Source organism: Synchiropus splendidus, chromosome 4 (assembly GCF_027744825.2).
Source record: "Synchiropus splendidus isolate RoL2022-P1 chromosome 4, RoL_Sspl_1.0, whole genome shotgun sequence".
Taxonomy (NCBI): domain Eukaryota; kingdom Metazoa; phylum Chordata; class Actinopteri; order Syngnathiformes; family Callionymidae; genus Synchiropus; species Synchiropus splendidus.
Window position 1 is genome coordinate 6,685,083 of NC_071337.1, and position 15,447 is coordinate 6,700,529.

The following is a 15,447-nucleotide window of genomic DNA, read 5'->3' on the forward strand; positions in this document are numbered from 1 at the left end:
GAAGGTGAACTTGAACCCTTAAATAATTACTGTGTCAGGATATATTTATTATGTCGGTATTATAGTTGAGGTATTACAGTTGGTATTTATTCTTCAAAAAAGTGTTCTCCATTACATTTATTTATTTTTTCCTCAAATATTTAGATATTGCTTTATTTTGCTGACATTTTTATATATTCATTTCTTTTTCATTTTCTTTATTATTATTATTATTATTTGTTATTATTGTTTTATTACACATCGATCCAATGGAAGAGATGACTCAAGCGTTTGCCTCTTCACGTTTCTTCGGTATTTGGTAGAGGTTTCAGTTCGTTCTTTAATCTGTTATATATATGTGTGTGTGTGTGTGTATATATATATATATATATATATATATATATATATATATATATATAAACGATTATAATACTATAATAACACTATAATAAGAAGTTGAAATGTGCCAATGCTAAATACGCCGAGATTGAGTTCAATCAAAACGCCCAAATGACCAAAAGCAACAGTGCATTGGTGCGTGAGTCAGTGTAAACTATTGTTTATTGAGAACATGTCAGCCGGGCGTGTGGTCAGTACCGTCCACAGACAAAACAAAGTCGCGATTCATCATTCGGGTCAAGCCATCAGTGCAGTCCATTGTTGCGCGGCAACACAGAGCTAGTCATCCGCCACCAGCGCCCGTCACTGGACCATCCTTGACTGAGCAGCGCTGACCGCGTGGGAACTGCTTACTCCACTGCTACACCGTTTTAAATGATCATGAACTGTTCCGGGGGAAATTGTCAAGTCTTTCACACAGATGTTTTTATAGTCTCGTGACATTTTTGGTTTCATTTGTTGGACCACGCTTGACGCTCCAAGAAAGAGAGTGTTTTTGTAGTGATTTTAAAAGGCATTTAATGCTGAAAAAAATGCATGAAATTGAAGCTTTGAACTCAAACACAGGCTACTCAGACCATAATACTAAGATAGTGCCAGGATGTCTGTGGAAACAAGAGGGCCAAACCATTTCGTAGGTGGCAGATGAAGAATACAACTTCTGCATTGTGTCTTCTGACTAATCGGAAGTCAAAACACTTTCATGCTGGAAAATTCAGTGATCAAAGAACGTCACAGTGCATGAAAACAACAGTTCTAAGGAAGTTTAAACTCAAGTTCATGCATATTTTTGTTCATTTTAAGACACTCCATTAGGGATGAAGGGGAGTGATCTGGGGACTATAGAGTGGTCAGGTTCCTTCAGAAGAGCATCCTGCACTGTGTCTTGTAGAGTGAAGCATCCATCTCTCTGCTGAAGAAGATCACTTCACTCTGCTAGAGGTCACCACCATGCCTTGGTCTGACTGGTGTTGGGTCGAAGCTGGTTTTCTGCACAGCGACAGGTGAATCTCTCCAACAATCCTCTGGACTTATCACTTGTGACAAAGAAAAATTGATAAGGTGAAAACCAATTCACGGAAAATCAACACAAAAACCGCTTTTTACCACTGCTGTAAATTTAAATTACTACTATTAAAACTGCTATTAGTACTAAAAGCCACAACCAAACTACTTTGGCTCCAGACTCTACAGAGGAAATGCAGGTTCCTCCTGACTACTCCTGGCTGTAGTGACATTACTGTGTTATTAACACTACACACCTTGCCTTTCGTTAGACTGGCCAGATTGATATATTTTTAGAAGGTGTATATGAATCTACATAATAAAAATATTTCTGAAGAAACATTTCGAAACATTTCTGTGATGAGTCACTGCTGCCCCCTTTCGGCCAAATCGGGAGGCGCTTACTGACGTCATTTCCGGGTGTTACATTTAAATGCTGCTCCCAAACGCGTGTCCCTCCTCTTCTAACTTTTCTGGCTGAGAGTTGCGACTGCTTGGTTACTGCTCGGTATGTCTTCCCACGTTACCGAAATGGACCGTGTGGCGCGCCGTCAAAACACTCCTGGTTGACCCAGTGTTGTATTTTGCGATGGGTTGACTCGTTTTCGAGATTCTCTTGGGAGGTAAGACTCACAATCCGAGTCCATCTGCGCCCCCCCCCCCCTGCTGCCGTAGAGCAACTTTCACAACTATCTTGCATCGATGTATCGAGTGTTCTGTGTTAGTCTTGATTTGTCGGTGGCGAGCGGAACCCCCGGCAGATGGAGAGGTAACTGTCTTATTCCGCCTGGTGTTGTGGCACACGTGCAGACCTACCGCGAGACGGAGCCTGGAGTGGTTCCGCTCTCGCTTCTGGTGTCTGCCAGAGGGACTGAGGGTCGTTTGAGGCCCTGCCGTGGCTCCACACGGCAGGGTTATAGGTAAACCCCCAACAAGTGCATGGCGCGCAGCTTTAGCTGCTTTGTGCTCGGACTTAAATCACGGAGACGCTTCCGCTAAACATTGCTGAAGAACCGTCGCTCTGTTCTGTCTGATAGTTGGATGGAGTTTGACTCTGCACCCTGACGTGACGTCAGGAGCTCGGATCCGGCGAGGTCACGTGCCACCGCTGCAGGTGAGTCCCGCTCAAATATACACATTAGTTTCTGCTGCCGTCAACGTCAAACATATAGAATTACGAAGTGTACTTTGTAAAAATTGATGTTTTGTTCAATAAACGATTATATGTACAGTGATCCCTCAGCTATTGTGTTTATGTTCTGTCATATGAGTCTATATTGATGGTAAAACCTAAATAAAATCGAGTTTAGTGAAATATCCTGCACTTTGCCAGAATTGTAGAAAGGCAATCCACAATCTGGCAGTGATACTGGCAGTATTATGCTATTTAACATTGTGCAATAGCTAAAGTGAACGGTATGTTTTCTCCTCCTGCAGGTGCTGTCGGTGTCCTCCAGGGGAACCTTCTGTCCTCCAGACTGGGAGGGAGATGGCATGAACGAACAGCATTTTGAAGAATATTTTTTGGATATTTTATCAGTTTGATACGTTTCTCTACAATAAAAACTATTCCCCTTATTTTCGCCATCATAAGCAGTATTTAAAAGATTTCTCAAGTTATTTTTGGACACTTCAGGTTTTAATTTGTGTGCGTTGTCTGGAGTTCACTTGAAATGTTTTGAGTCGCCGAACAATATTGTGCTCTAACCAAAACCGCCAGTAGATGGCGACATAAAGACGTGACTCAAAATGAGTCTGCGGATGACGTAGGTTGCTGCAGGTGCCAGACAAACTCTTTGATGGAAATGAGTTGCTCGGGTAGGTCATGTCAACTGTAAAAGTCTTTCATACTCTCGAGGCTGGAATCCCACTCAATTCGTGGTACTTGCCTTTATAACCAAGAAAAGTTATCTAGCTTGTGTATATTATCGTTTCTTTTTGGAGATAAGCTTTGAGTAAAACTACCGATAAATGTGTAAATTTGTGTAAAAGCATTTGTACTGCACTGTTTTGTGTTAATTTAGTTAAAGTCTACCAGCTGCTTCTCAAGTGTGTAGCATTTTAAAAGATGTACTAAGTCTAATGAAGATGCAATGTTAAGCTGCCTGCTCCTAATGGTACATTTTCTGGTGTTTTAAAATTAAGTGTTGGACAGGAAAAAGTAGCCAATGGAGTGCGAGGTGATGATGGAAGCGGCTGTGGGTCAGAAGATGAGTTGTTCAAGGTGCCGTCGCAGTGGAAACTGCGACCATGTCGATGAATGTTATCAATGAAAATGAGTGAGCCAAGCACAGAGTCTTGTGGGACTCCAGGCAGGAAGATATAAAAGCAGGATAAAACAAAATCTAAAATAAAAAATTGTGTAGGTGAGTTGCAAAGTCGATTTTTGATTAATAAATTACCAAATGTTTAACAGGTTATTGCAACATGGATTTCTGTGAATTAAAAGAGTGATTTAATTCTCACCGCAGATTTAATGGTGCTGAGAAACCTACTGACCTCCAGCTGCGTGGTGTTGCCCTCTGCAGTCTGTTCATTCAGGCTGGTGTGGATTCAACTCCACTGACTCTCTCGTCCGTCCTGCTTGGATTAGGCTTCAGATGTTTGCTCTTATAATGAACATCTGTCTCATCGGAGGTGAAGTCCTCATTTGTGGATCAAATCAGATAAATGGTTTATTCATTGGTTTCATTCTGTAAAAACTGACGAGTGATTTCCAGGTCACATCTCGGCTGCTCCAAACACAGCTCTGCTGTTTCCACCCCCAAAGTGCCAGGGAAAGGGCGACTCGAGAGCAACAGCTCCCATGGCAGTGAGAGCCAGACACCGTTGTCTCCTGCCGTGCAAGTGATGTCTGCGTTCCCCTGAACTGGAAGCGCAGTGTGGAGGGGCAAAATCGCTGACTCATGAAGAAACCAATGAATGTGCCGCCTGAGGTTTCAGCACCTTCTGAGACATCCTTCTGAACTGTAAGAGTGAGGCACCAAAACACCAGTAGAAACTTCCTCTACCTGGTGACAAGCAGGAACTTGTTGGCCCTCAATGAAAATCTTAGCTTTTCGACTTCAGTGATCAGTGGCTGGACTCCCAGTGAGTGGAGAAGTGAGCGAAGATGCAGGAAGAGAAAGACAGAAGTAGATTCAGATGTTCAAAGATAGTGCTCTAGACTAGACAGACAGGATGGCATGCTAGCGTGCAGACCGCTCACTGCAACCTGCCTCGCTGCAGGACCCGCCCACATCAGATGCTAGCATCACTTCTCTTTCCTGGGCCTCTCTCTGTTCCTTTTCCTCTCTGGTGCTTGGTCACTGTGCGGGTGGCTGAACCGAGGCCAAGATGGCGGAGCTGGAGGGTCTTGAGTTCGGCAAGTCGGACTTTGTTCTGCTGGACGAGGTGACCATGGAGCAGTTTCTGGAGAACCTGAAGTTGAGGTAATAGTGAGTTGTGTGATTTGTCAGTTGTGACTGTTGCGTCACTCTCACATGGGGGTGATGAATGGTCAACATTGCTCACATGAACATCACTTTCAGCCTCTCTCTCTGTAATGATCCCCACGTTATTCCTTGGTCTCGTCCACAGGTGTTCAAGGTAGGCAACAAATACAGATGATCTTACAGTTCAGAAGACTGTAATGCTAACATCTAGACAGGATTCACATGATTCATTCTGACAGATCACCATTTAACCTTCACCGTTCTTGAGAAAGTGTCACTGGTGACTCGTGTTTTGAAGGCTAAGGGTCAGACAAAAATGAAGTGCCTCTCATGTCGGTCAACTTTTCAATGACCAGGTGAGACTCTTCTTGGGTCTGATCTGGATAGTTAAACGGGTCTTTGCTTGCCGAGTGAGGAAAACTGAAGTTAACTTTTATCTCTCTGCACGATCAGACCTGAATGCTGGGAAGAAAAGATGAAAACACCTCCAGCTCCTGATGTCAAGTGACAAATGTAATAAGTCGCACCAGTTCTTTGCCACCTTGTTTGCCTGGAGCGTTTTCACACTTTACAAAAAAAAAAACCTCCCCACTTCTTCTCAACAGCTCCACCCCAGGATGTTTCACCAAAAGGTGGCGCCTACTGAACCACAAGTTTCATTTCCTGTACACAGTCTTGTGTCACTTCCTGACTGCTTAGTATGACCTGCAGCTCTGTCAGCGTGTGAAGAGTCAAGCCCGCTGCCTCACTCTTAATCATGATGCCTAGACTATCTGCGTCCTGGAAAAGCTTTTCCATGACTAATAAAATAAGATATACAGGGCTGAAATGATGAATCAAGGTGTTTAATAAAAATCAAAATTTGCCTACACAGCAATATCATACCAGGACCTGGATATTTTTATCTGTTTAGTTAACTGTAGTCATTGCAATAATGAATGTATATTATTTAAATATTTCTGTCTCATCCCCCGCCTCTGTTAACTGCAATTTATTGTGTGTTTGTTTCATTAATTTACTTTAAATGTGTAAAATATGAAACGTTCTGTCCTGCATAGAAGAAACAAACATGTAGCCTGGGTGTAACAACATGATGTTAATGTAAGTGGCACTACATGGTGGCTGTTGACTTTCAGGACTTCTAAAATTTAATTTTACTGTAGACTTCGACAGTGAAATGTCTGTCTACATCCTGAATCCAGCTTTGCTGAATCTCACTTTTCGCTTCTTCTTTCTCCATGGTTACAGAAAAAAAAAAAACAAAAAAAAAACATTTTAATGAGCCAGTGAGACTTGTAATGAAGGATTTAATGCTTTCATCTTCACACCAAAACCATAATCGACTCCCCACCAGACAATTATGCACCTCTTTTGTTCATATACCTGCTTCAATAAAGGCGTTTTCACCCGAACAGTATCGATCCTACCAAAGATTCGCACTGTGTTTTTCAGCCAATCACGACGTATTGTTCGTCAAACCAGGAAGCAGAGCAGACATGTACGTCGCAAACGACCTGATAACATCGTCTTTTATAGATATTTGGCATGTGGTAAGAAGTGCCATCAAATCCTTTATTTTAAGTCTCTCTGGCTTATTCAAATGTTTTTAAAAACAGGATGTGATGTCATCACTCCGTGGCAGGTAGGACACATCCAACTAGCGGCCCGATTTGGTACCTACACCTGGTTCTTAAATCTGGTTCATCTTTCTGTAGAAAAAAAAAAGTTAATTTGAAGAGTCATTGAAGTGTAGTAATGTTACCAGAAGGTGGCAACCCAGACACACTGTCGTTGCCCAGCTACACACTATTTATTGCGCTGCACTTACGTACTTTATGTACAGGTCAAATTATGCAAAACTCTATCAGTAAATAAAAATAATAAAATATTGCTATAAACTGTTTACTGAAAACTGTAAAGACGTCTACTTTTCCCATGTCCATTCAAGTTTTTGAAGTTTATTTAATAAGTGTTTGATGTTACTCAGCTGGTTAGGCCAATGTTAGCTAACTAGCAGTAAAGTTATGGTATGAAATAAGAAAGTGAACGGTAGCAAGATAATTCTACGTAAGTGGCCATAACAAAATAATACAAACAAAATATCCCTCACGTGAAAGTTATGAACATACGCTCCCTGGATGCCTGAGTGACAAGTAAAGTTATGGTATACATGTTAAAAAGATGACTAAGTTCTGGAACTTGAATCCGAAATCCATCCATGCTTGTATTAAATAAAACGAATGATCTAAAACACCTTTCTTGCTTTTTTTTTTTTTTGCTGCCAGGTTTGAGAAAGGCCGAATCTACACCTTCATTGGAGAGGTGGTGGTCTCCATGAACCCGTACAGGCAGCTGGACATCTACGGGAAAGACAGTATTGACGCGTACCGAGGCCGGGAGCTGTACGAAAACCCCCCTCACCTGTTCGCCGTGTCGGACGCTGCCTACAAGGCCATGAAGAGGCGGGCCAAGGACACTTGCATCGTCATTTCAGGTCAGTCTCATGGAGGCATCAGACCCCGGTCTTTGTGAGGCCTCCCTCTCTATACCTCCCTCAAAATTGAATGAAATACTAATTTAAAAGTTAAAAATGAGCTCCGCCATTTTCCAGCTGGCTATTATGCAGAAAAAAACATTGAAGCAGATGATTGGGAATTTGGTGAAAGATGGGAAATCAAATGTTTGTGTGTGGTTTTAGTAGGAAAACCAGAGGTGTTGCGTGTTATGAGGTGGAGTCAGCATTGCCCAAGTTCTGTGAAAAGTGACCGCAGAGATGGTTCATGCTAAATTTACCCCACAAGCATTAAAAGGAAGACTGATGTCACATTCTGTTTAAACTCTGATTTCCTGTCTGAGGAGTTTCAGTTACAGTGTTGAACGTTGGGCTAATTTGTGAGTGACTTTGCCTCAGAAAATGTTTATATTGTGCTGTAGGTGAAAGTGGATCGGGGAAAACAGAAGCCAGCAAATACATCATGCAGTACATCGCCGCCATCACAAACCCAACCCAGCGTTCGGGGGTGGAGAAGTGAGTCACCACATCTCAGTCGGACACTCAAGTGTCTACTGCATGATGAATTTCCAGTTGCCTCACTTGAGTGCTTCATAATAACTTACTGAAGAGGTTCTTGAGAAGAAGCTCGTGTCGAAGTTGGATCCTTGAACTGTCCTTACAAAGTCCAATGTCTGAGATGAAGTATTTTTTGGCTCTGTCGAATTACTCCCGACTTTCATCATGGTTTCATTTGTCAGAAAGTTTCTCAAAATTTCTTCCTGAAATAAACCTGGGACTGACTCGCTGTCCTGATCTCCATCAGTGTGACCAATGTCCTGCTCAAGTCCAACTGTGTGCTCGAGGCCTTCGGGAACGCCAAGACAAATCGCAACGACAACTCCAGTCGCTTCGGCAAGTACATGGACATCGACTTTAACTTCAACGGTGACCCCACCGGTGGACACATCAACAACTACCTGCTGGAGAAGGTGGGCGGAGACTGACATCAAACACACTCTGCTTTGGTCTAAATAAAGTGTGTGTGTGTCAGATGAGTTTGAGGCCGGCGGAATAGATGTGTCTGTGATGTGGGCGTGATGACTAATGGATAATTATCTCGGATCTTCTTCTCTGAATATCATCTTGTATTTTCATGCCGTTTCCTCTGAAGTCCAGAGTTGTCCAGCAGCAGGACGGTGAGAGGAACTTCCACTCCTTCTACCAGGTCACATCCAACATGGAAACCCATCGTTCTGTATCTTCAAGTCGGTAAAAGTTCACGTTGGAATGTGGTTTCAGTTGTTACGTGGCAGCTCTGATGACCTGCTGGAGTCGCTGCACCTGCAGAGGGACCCCAGCATGTACTCCTACACTCAGGAGGGAGCGGCCATTACTGTGAGGCAGAAGAAGGAGAGTTCAGTGGCGAAATTCACTCTCTAATCCTGTCAAAACTTCTGCATCTGTAGACTTCGAACAGCGATCGCTCAAACAGCAAAGCAGTGAAAAGTGCGCTGGAAGTCATTGGCTTTTCCAAGGAAGAGATTCTGTCCATTTATCAGATCCTCGCTGCCATCTTGTTATTGGTGAGCCAAAGTTGTTTGTGTCTGACATGGATGTTCTATTATTACCTAGCATTACAGATGAAAGCTGTCTGACAAAGCTAAACTCAGTTGTTGTCGCTAAATCCCCCAACAAACACAGATGTCCACTGTGTTCTTCAGGGCAACATGAATTTTGAAACCGACGGCGAAAGCGTTGAGATTGTGGACCTGGATCTTGTCCAAAAGATCTCCGGGTTGATCGCCACCGGGGCCGACTCGGTCCACAAGAGCCTGCTGTACCGCACCGTGGCCACCGGCGGAGGTGAAGTCATCGAGAAAGGTCACACAGTGGAGGACGCACGTTTTGGACGCGACGCTTTTGCAAAGGTGCTGGATGTGAGGATAAAGAGTCTGTGACAAAATTCAGCCAAGAAAATAATTGTTTCATTCTGTGTATGCAAATATATCAATTTAGCTATAAAAGACAGAGTGAAGCAGACGAGCGTAACTGTATGTTGTCATAACTGGGTCAAACACCAACGCCATCTAATGACGTAACTAGAGGAACCGACAAGCCCGGCTGAGTGCACTGAGTTAGAGGAAGTTGCTGCAATATCCGAGAAGATTTGAGTGATTTGTCAATAGTTTTTGAGGAAGAAGGAAGGTTCATGCTTACAAGAACTGTAGTTATGTTTATTTGAACCACATCATTCCGAAAGCCATGATGGTCTTATGGTGAAGGATTGGTGATGGACCTCAGTCGGGTCCTGAACTCCGAATGGCAATACGACATTTAAAATTCTGTTATGTTTAAAAATATCATGCATGTGGGCTTACAGGTTAAAGAAATAGCGACTCTAATGTAAAAAAAAAATAGTTTTGTTCAGTTTGCTTTCATTTGAGAAACCGTGGCTATGGCATTTGGTTCGTCTATTACCAACTCCAGAGACCACAGGATTCATCTATAGCAAGCGACTTCCAAAACTCTCAGCTACGCAAAGGTCGGTGCAGCTAAATAGAAGCATCTTTTGGGAAGAAATACTGACTTACACTTTCAACAGAGCAATTGTGCAGCTGCTGCTCATCGTTTCTTTGCTGATACTGAAGACTTTGTTTACATTGACATCACAGGGATCATCGAGATGCGTCTCAGGATCTTGTTGAGTCCAGCACTGCACTCAATTTGCTCCGCATTAGAAGTAGCTTCACACCTGTTTCTGACTTCCACAGAACCAGCTTTGCAGACGATATCAATTCAAAAAGCCAGTGATAGTCGAAACGTGGATCTTTGTTTCCTCCCAGGCTCTCTATGACAGACTGTTCGGGTGGATCGTGAGCCGGATCAACAATGTAATCGAAGTCAAGGATTACGACCCGGTGCGCCACGGGAAAAACACTGTCATTGGGGTGCTGGATATTTACGGCTTTGAGATATTTGACAACAACAGGTTAGTGTTTTTGTGTCACAGAACGAGACCCTCAGTTCTTAATGGGAAACTGAAATGTGATGCTGCCTGGATGAGAGTCAGCTTCTCTAAATCTGAGACCATGGTTTTCAGTGGACACGGAGTCCTACTGAAGACGCTTGTGAATCCAAAGAACCAGAGAAACCTATCCGTATTTTCCTCTGTCGCTTCAGTTTCGAGCAGTTCTGCATCAACTACTGCAACGAAAAGCTGCAGCAACTGTTCATCGAGCTGATCCTTCGTCAGGAGCAGAGCGAGTACAACAGAGAGGGCATCCCCTGGCAACATGTAGGACATGTCTGACAGCAAGTGTGATGGCCATTGAAGGTTGATGCTAAGTTCTGTGGCCTGTGCCTGCAGATAGATTACTTCAACAACCAGATCATCGTGGACCTGGTGGAGCAGCCGCACAAAGGGATCATCTCCATCCTGGACGAGGCTTGTCTGAGCGTCGGGAAAGTCACTGACACCGTTTGTCTGGGCAGCATGGACACCAAGCTCGCTGCTCACCCTCACTACACGTCCCGCAAGGTAAAGAAAGGTTTCGGAAGAGTCAAAGGAAGACACAGGAAAATCTTTTTTTTGAGAAAATAGTTTTTACATTTTATGTTATAACGTTATTGGAAGAGTCGTGTAAGGAACAGGTAAAATAAAACAAGTGTGATTAAGCATATCTATCCTACTCAGGTCCAATTTTTGGGGAAAACACCCCTTTGTGGGACCCGTTTGGTGGACCCCACAAAGTTAAGCCTCAATTTGAACATGAGGGCTTCAAAATAACTTGGTCATTTGGGTGTAAGTTTGGTTAAGAAGAGTCATGGTTAAGTTTAGTCATTTATTTGGGATGGGTAAGTTAAGGATGACAGGCTGGGGAAAGCATTATGCCAATGCGCGGTCCCCACAGAGATGGTGTAATCGTCTGAAATATAAACGGTTAAGTATGGGAAGAGTGAACTGATTGAATAATTTAGCTATTAATCTGTGTCAGAATCAGCTTTATTGCCATGGTCAGTGAGGATCCCACCAAATTGGAAAGTGCTTTGGAATAATGTGCAATAATAAACAAAAGACAATATTAAGCATAGTAAAATAAAATAAAATAAAATACCCACGTCGATAAAGTGTGAATTATAAGAAGCTTAAGTATGTCCCATAGAACAATTTAAATTAATTGCAATTCATCAGTCTAGAAGGTTAATACGATAAAGTGATAGGAGTGATAGTGCTAGTCTTTTATCTCAACTTGTGAAAAAAAACACAAGGAAAATGTGCTAAAAATAGAAAAAATATATGTAACGCATAAAACATTTTGTTGATCTCGTGGCTACCAACACCTCATTTCTTGAGTAAGACGTCTTAAACACAGCAGGAAGAGAGTCGCTGCTGTAGTTTGCAGAATGTAAATGTAGTGATAGTCATTGACCACTAGGGAGCAGAAGTCCATTATGCTGAGCCCTTCCCTAAACGCTGAAGTTCAAATGAGCGACCATCAGGTCTGCTGTTGTTTCCCTCTGAACTCAGTGTTGTCTTTCAAACTTCCAGCTGAACCCCAGTGACAAAACCATGGACTTCCAGAAACACTTCCGTATCCTCCATTATGCCGGCGCTGTCACGTGAGTCACCATCGCCCTCACTGTGTGTGTGTGTGTGCGTGTGTGTGGGCATGTGTGTGTGGGCGTGTGTGTGTGTGTGTGTGTGTGTGTGTGTGTGTGTGTGTGTGTGTGTGTCGGGGTGCCGGGTTCATGGAAGCCAGATATAATTCCATTACATGCAGAGGTCAGGGTCTGACTCCGGCTGCGGCCTCGGGGACATATAGAAAACTGCTGATGTTCTTGGAGCTCAGCGTGACCATTGCTGAACACAAAACTGCTGCTAAATATCACTCCGGAACTAAACGCCTGTGTGTGACTCACACTGCACAATCACACGTGTCTGTTGTAAACAACAGCTATTAGTTGTGATCCAGGAGTCTGTCCCAGCTATTCAGGGCGAGAGGCGGCACACAAGCTGACAATTTAGAGTCATCGACTAACCTCTGAGGAATGATGGACTGTGGGAGTAAATCTGAGTGCCCGGAGGAAACATGTATGGAGTACCAGGGCACATAAATATGGAGATAAAGGGGGGAAATAAATGGAAACAGGTTTAAATGGAAATAAGTAGGTACGGTTTATTTCCCGTGTTTTTACGTCTGAATAAAATAAAATGAATGAGAAATAAATGACCTTTGGGTGCAACATTAACTGCTCACTTCTCCTGCACGATAGTCTTTTCAGGCTTTACATTGAGAGTTCATAGTTAGTTGGTTTATTAGTGAGCAAGCTCGGTATAGATGTAGCTACACTGGTGAATCAGATCGCTGCTTCAAATTTAGCAGCACAGCGACCTCTAGTTTGGGTTAATATCGGTAAATATAAAATCATTAAACTATCTTATTTCAGTTTTTGTTTTCTAGTCAGTGATGATCTTGCTATGCATGTTTTTTTGTTTTTGACTTTAACAGTGAAAGTTGAATGATTTTCCAAATTGTCCTTGGGGTGAACCACAAAAATGAATTTAAAAAAAGGAACATCTCCTCAGACATCCTAAGAACCTCCTTGCAAAGGCTCCAGATTCTCCACTCGCTACGCTATAAATATGATTACCATCATTTTACTTGTTGGTTTTACTGCAATGAGTGTTCAACTTCTGACCAGCCAGAACAGGAGGCAGAATCTGACTTTAACTGTTGCAAGACTGTAATGTCTCCTTTAAACAATTCTAAATGTAGCGTGTTTATGGTATTAAAAGCTGATGACTGCAGTGCTCCCAGGAGGGTGAGCTCTTTTTATACTCACTGAAATGAGCAGGACATCCCAACTACAGATGTGTCTGCTTATGCACGAGAGTCGTAATTTGGAGCTGTGACTCTTGATTTCTGCTCCACTTCCTCCATGTTTTCTGTGGATTTACACGACACAGTGGTCAGATGAGGCCGGCCGCCAGCAGCCACCAGCCGTCGTGGCTTTGGTGTCACAAGAGTCTGCTCACGTGTACTGACCTCAATCCAGAGAGGGGACAGACCATAATATGTCAACAAAACACTAATGGGTGAGGAGTGGGGGGGCGTGAGTGAGAGCCGGCTTGATGAGACAATTTTGGCTCTGAGATTTGCCGAAGGAGGGTTCAGCGAGGTTCTTGGACTCAGGGAAATCCAGACGAACGCGTGTCAAACTCACAGAAATGTCATCATAGTCCCTGGATCTGCAGAACAAGGCATGCTCTGTTTGGATCTGTGTGAGCGTCACGTCGGAGAGAAGCATCCAAAATGATATCATGGATCTATTTTAATACTTCTCATTATACTGGTTCCATAAAAAAATGAAAACAACTTCACTTGTCATGGTTTCCGGTCACAAAAACTTAGAACAAGAGGTTCCTGTGATGTCATCGCTGACACCGTTGGTGACATCCACTCGCTTCTGTCTCTGAATTTGGAACTTTATAACCAGATGTCTGCAGTTTGCAATCCGAATGTCATCTTGAACTGTCATTCATCTACAACAGCACCACCTTCTGTCCTGTGTGAAGCCAAAGCCATAGTCGAAACGTGGACTTTCGCTTTATGTTGTGAATTCACGTGACTCTTGAATGTATTGTCGCGAGCTTCGACCTCATAATTCCCCTCCACTTCCTGTGCCGGCCGTTGTCACGACAGATGGCTCTTCCTGTCTGTGTCCCCGCAGCCTGTCTCTGGGCCAGGTCCAGGTCAATCAAGTTAAGCCGTCACTCCACAGCGCTGCCCGTGTCATCTGAATAGATTTCCCCTCTGCTTTCTCTGCTACTCTCTTCCACACGTCCCGCTGTTCTCCTGGTAATGGCACAGACATGATTCATCCACCTTTCTTCTTCTTTCTTTCTCCCCTGTGACCGCAGCTTTTTTACACTCCCCTATTGATTCAGCAGTGTTCTCTGTCAGCACTTCATTACCGCCACCTTGCAGGTCTCCTCATCTCCTTGCTTCAACCTTGACCCTCTTTCCGGAGTGCCTCTCCCTTCTCTGAGTCACCTGGTCTCTGGAGAGCTGCTTGTCTTTATTACAGGATGCGCTCTTGAGTCTGCGTCCTTGTGAGTCGGGGCTATCAAACCCCGGTGTGTAGGTGGTGCTGGTGAGATTAGAAAGTGACATATGAACAAGGCCAGTGACCGAGTAATGACTTATAAATCTAAGCCTGGAGGGGGGACAAGTCCCAGAACGCTCAGTGTTGTTGAAATTCTCAGAAGTGGACTTTCATTGTGACATATTTGAAGCCTTCAGAAAGCCCTTCCACAAGAGGAGTGTCATGTCCATGATGTTCCTCTGATGCTTAGCTTTGGTGCTAGAACCCTCAGAAGGTTACGTATGGATGCAAGGTCAATACGCCTAGACTGATCCGACTAATGTGCTGTATACGACATTGTAACAAACTTTTTGTCTTGTAGCTTCATATGCACTGGCGAGGTGCGTTGTAGTGAGTGATTCTTGGGCTGTCTGTTGATGAAAACTTGGTTTGAGAAGAACCACTTTGGAGAAGAACAATTATTTGAATGTAGTGAGTAGTTCAGGTCCCAACATTTTACAGCAGACAGTGCCATCTGGTGGCCTCTGAAAAACAGAAGACTGTTTCATGAAGCCTCATCAACCTTTCACTACTTGAATGCAATCTTCTGCTGTGGTGATGATATCAAGCGCCCCCATGTGTCAACAGAGAGAGGTAGTAACGCTTTACTTTTTTACACAGTGTTTTCTGAGTAGTTTTCCGGAAGAATACTTAAAACTTGTACTTGACTATATTTCCCTGAAAATATAGAACTTTTACTCAATAATATAATGATATAATATCAATAAATTGATCACAATTTATTTTTGATCTTAGTTTGATCATAGCAGTGATGACACGGTCACCGTTGTCCTAGCTCCAGATTACAGTTTGTAAAAACCAAAAGGCTCTGTGGCCTCAGTCCTCGTGGACTCCCATGTTTTCCCCACTGAAATAAAGGGTAGCAGCTTGGCAATACACAATGTATTTTGCCAGACCAATATAGAGACCTTGTCTACCCAAACGTAGGGTCTCAAAGCTACATTGTTAGCTTGCATGATGAAAACAAGT

At 43.3% G+C, this 15,447-nt stretch overlaps 1 protein-coding gene, 1 long non-coding RNA gene and 1 other non-coding gene across 7 annotated transcripts in view; all 3 read left to right on the forward strand.

The window, feature by feature from the left end:
- The first annotated feature begins 1,830 nt into the window (after window positions 1-1,830).
- On the forward strand, window positions 1,831-3,740 carry LOC128757942 (uncharacterized). Its single transcript, XR_008414414.1, has 3 exons — window positions 1,831-2,006; window positions 2,421-2,497; window positions 2,821-3,740. It is a non-coding gene; the product is annotated as an uncharacterized LOC128757942 (long non-coding RNA).
- Window positions 2,188-2,320, forward strand: LOC128758269 (small nucleolar RNA SNORA9). The gene has a single exon (XR_008414473.1). It is a non-coding gene; the product is annotated as a small nucleolar RNA SNORA9 (small nucleolar RNA).
- A 932-nt stretch (window positions 3,741-4,672) lies between the features above and the next one.
- Window positions 4,673-15,447, forward strand: part of myo1g (myosin IG) — a 40,981-nt gene continuing 30,206 nt past the window's right edge. For 4 of the 5 annotated variants that reach the window (XM_053861655.1, XM_053861656.1, XM_053861654.1 and 1 more), the window contains exons 1-12: window positions 4,673-4,814; window positions 7,103-7,311; window positions 7,752-7,845; window positions 8,135-8,300; window positions 8,483-8,536; window positions 8,611-8,706; window positions 8,778-8,894; window positions 9,033-9,248; window positions 10,155-10,300; window positions 10,492-10,606; window positions 10,679-10,849; window positions 11,861-11,931. In XM_053861655.1, the coding sequence (XP_053717630.1) occupies window positions 4,720-4,814; window positions 7,103-7,311; window positions 7,752-7,845; window positions 8,135-8,300; window positions 8,483-8,536; window positions 8,611-8,706; window positions 8,778-8,894; window positions 9,033-9,248; window positions 10,155-10,300; window positions 10,492-10,606; window positions 10,679-10,849; window positions 11,861-11,931 (1,550 nt within the window). In that variant the 5' untranslated portion in view covers window positions 4,673-4,719. The remainder of the gene's footprint in view (window positions 4,815-7,102; window positions 7,312-7,751; window positions 7,846-8,134; window positions 8,301-8,482; window positions 8,537-8,610; window positions 8,707-8,777; window positions 8,895-9,032; window positions 9,249-10,154; window positions 10,301-10,491; window positions 10,607-10,678; window positions 10,850-11,860; window positions 11,932-15,447) is intronic. The other variant, XM_053861657.1, reaches the window with a different exon arrangement.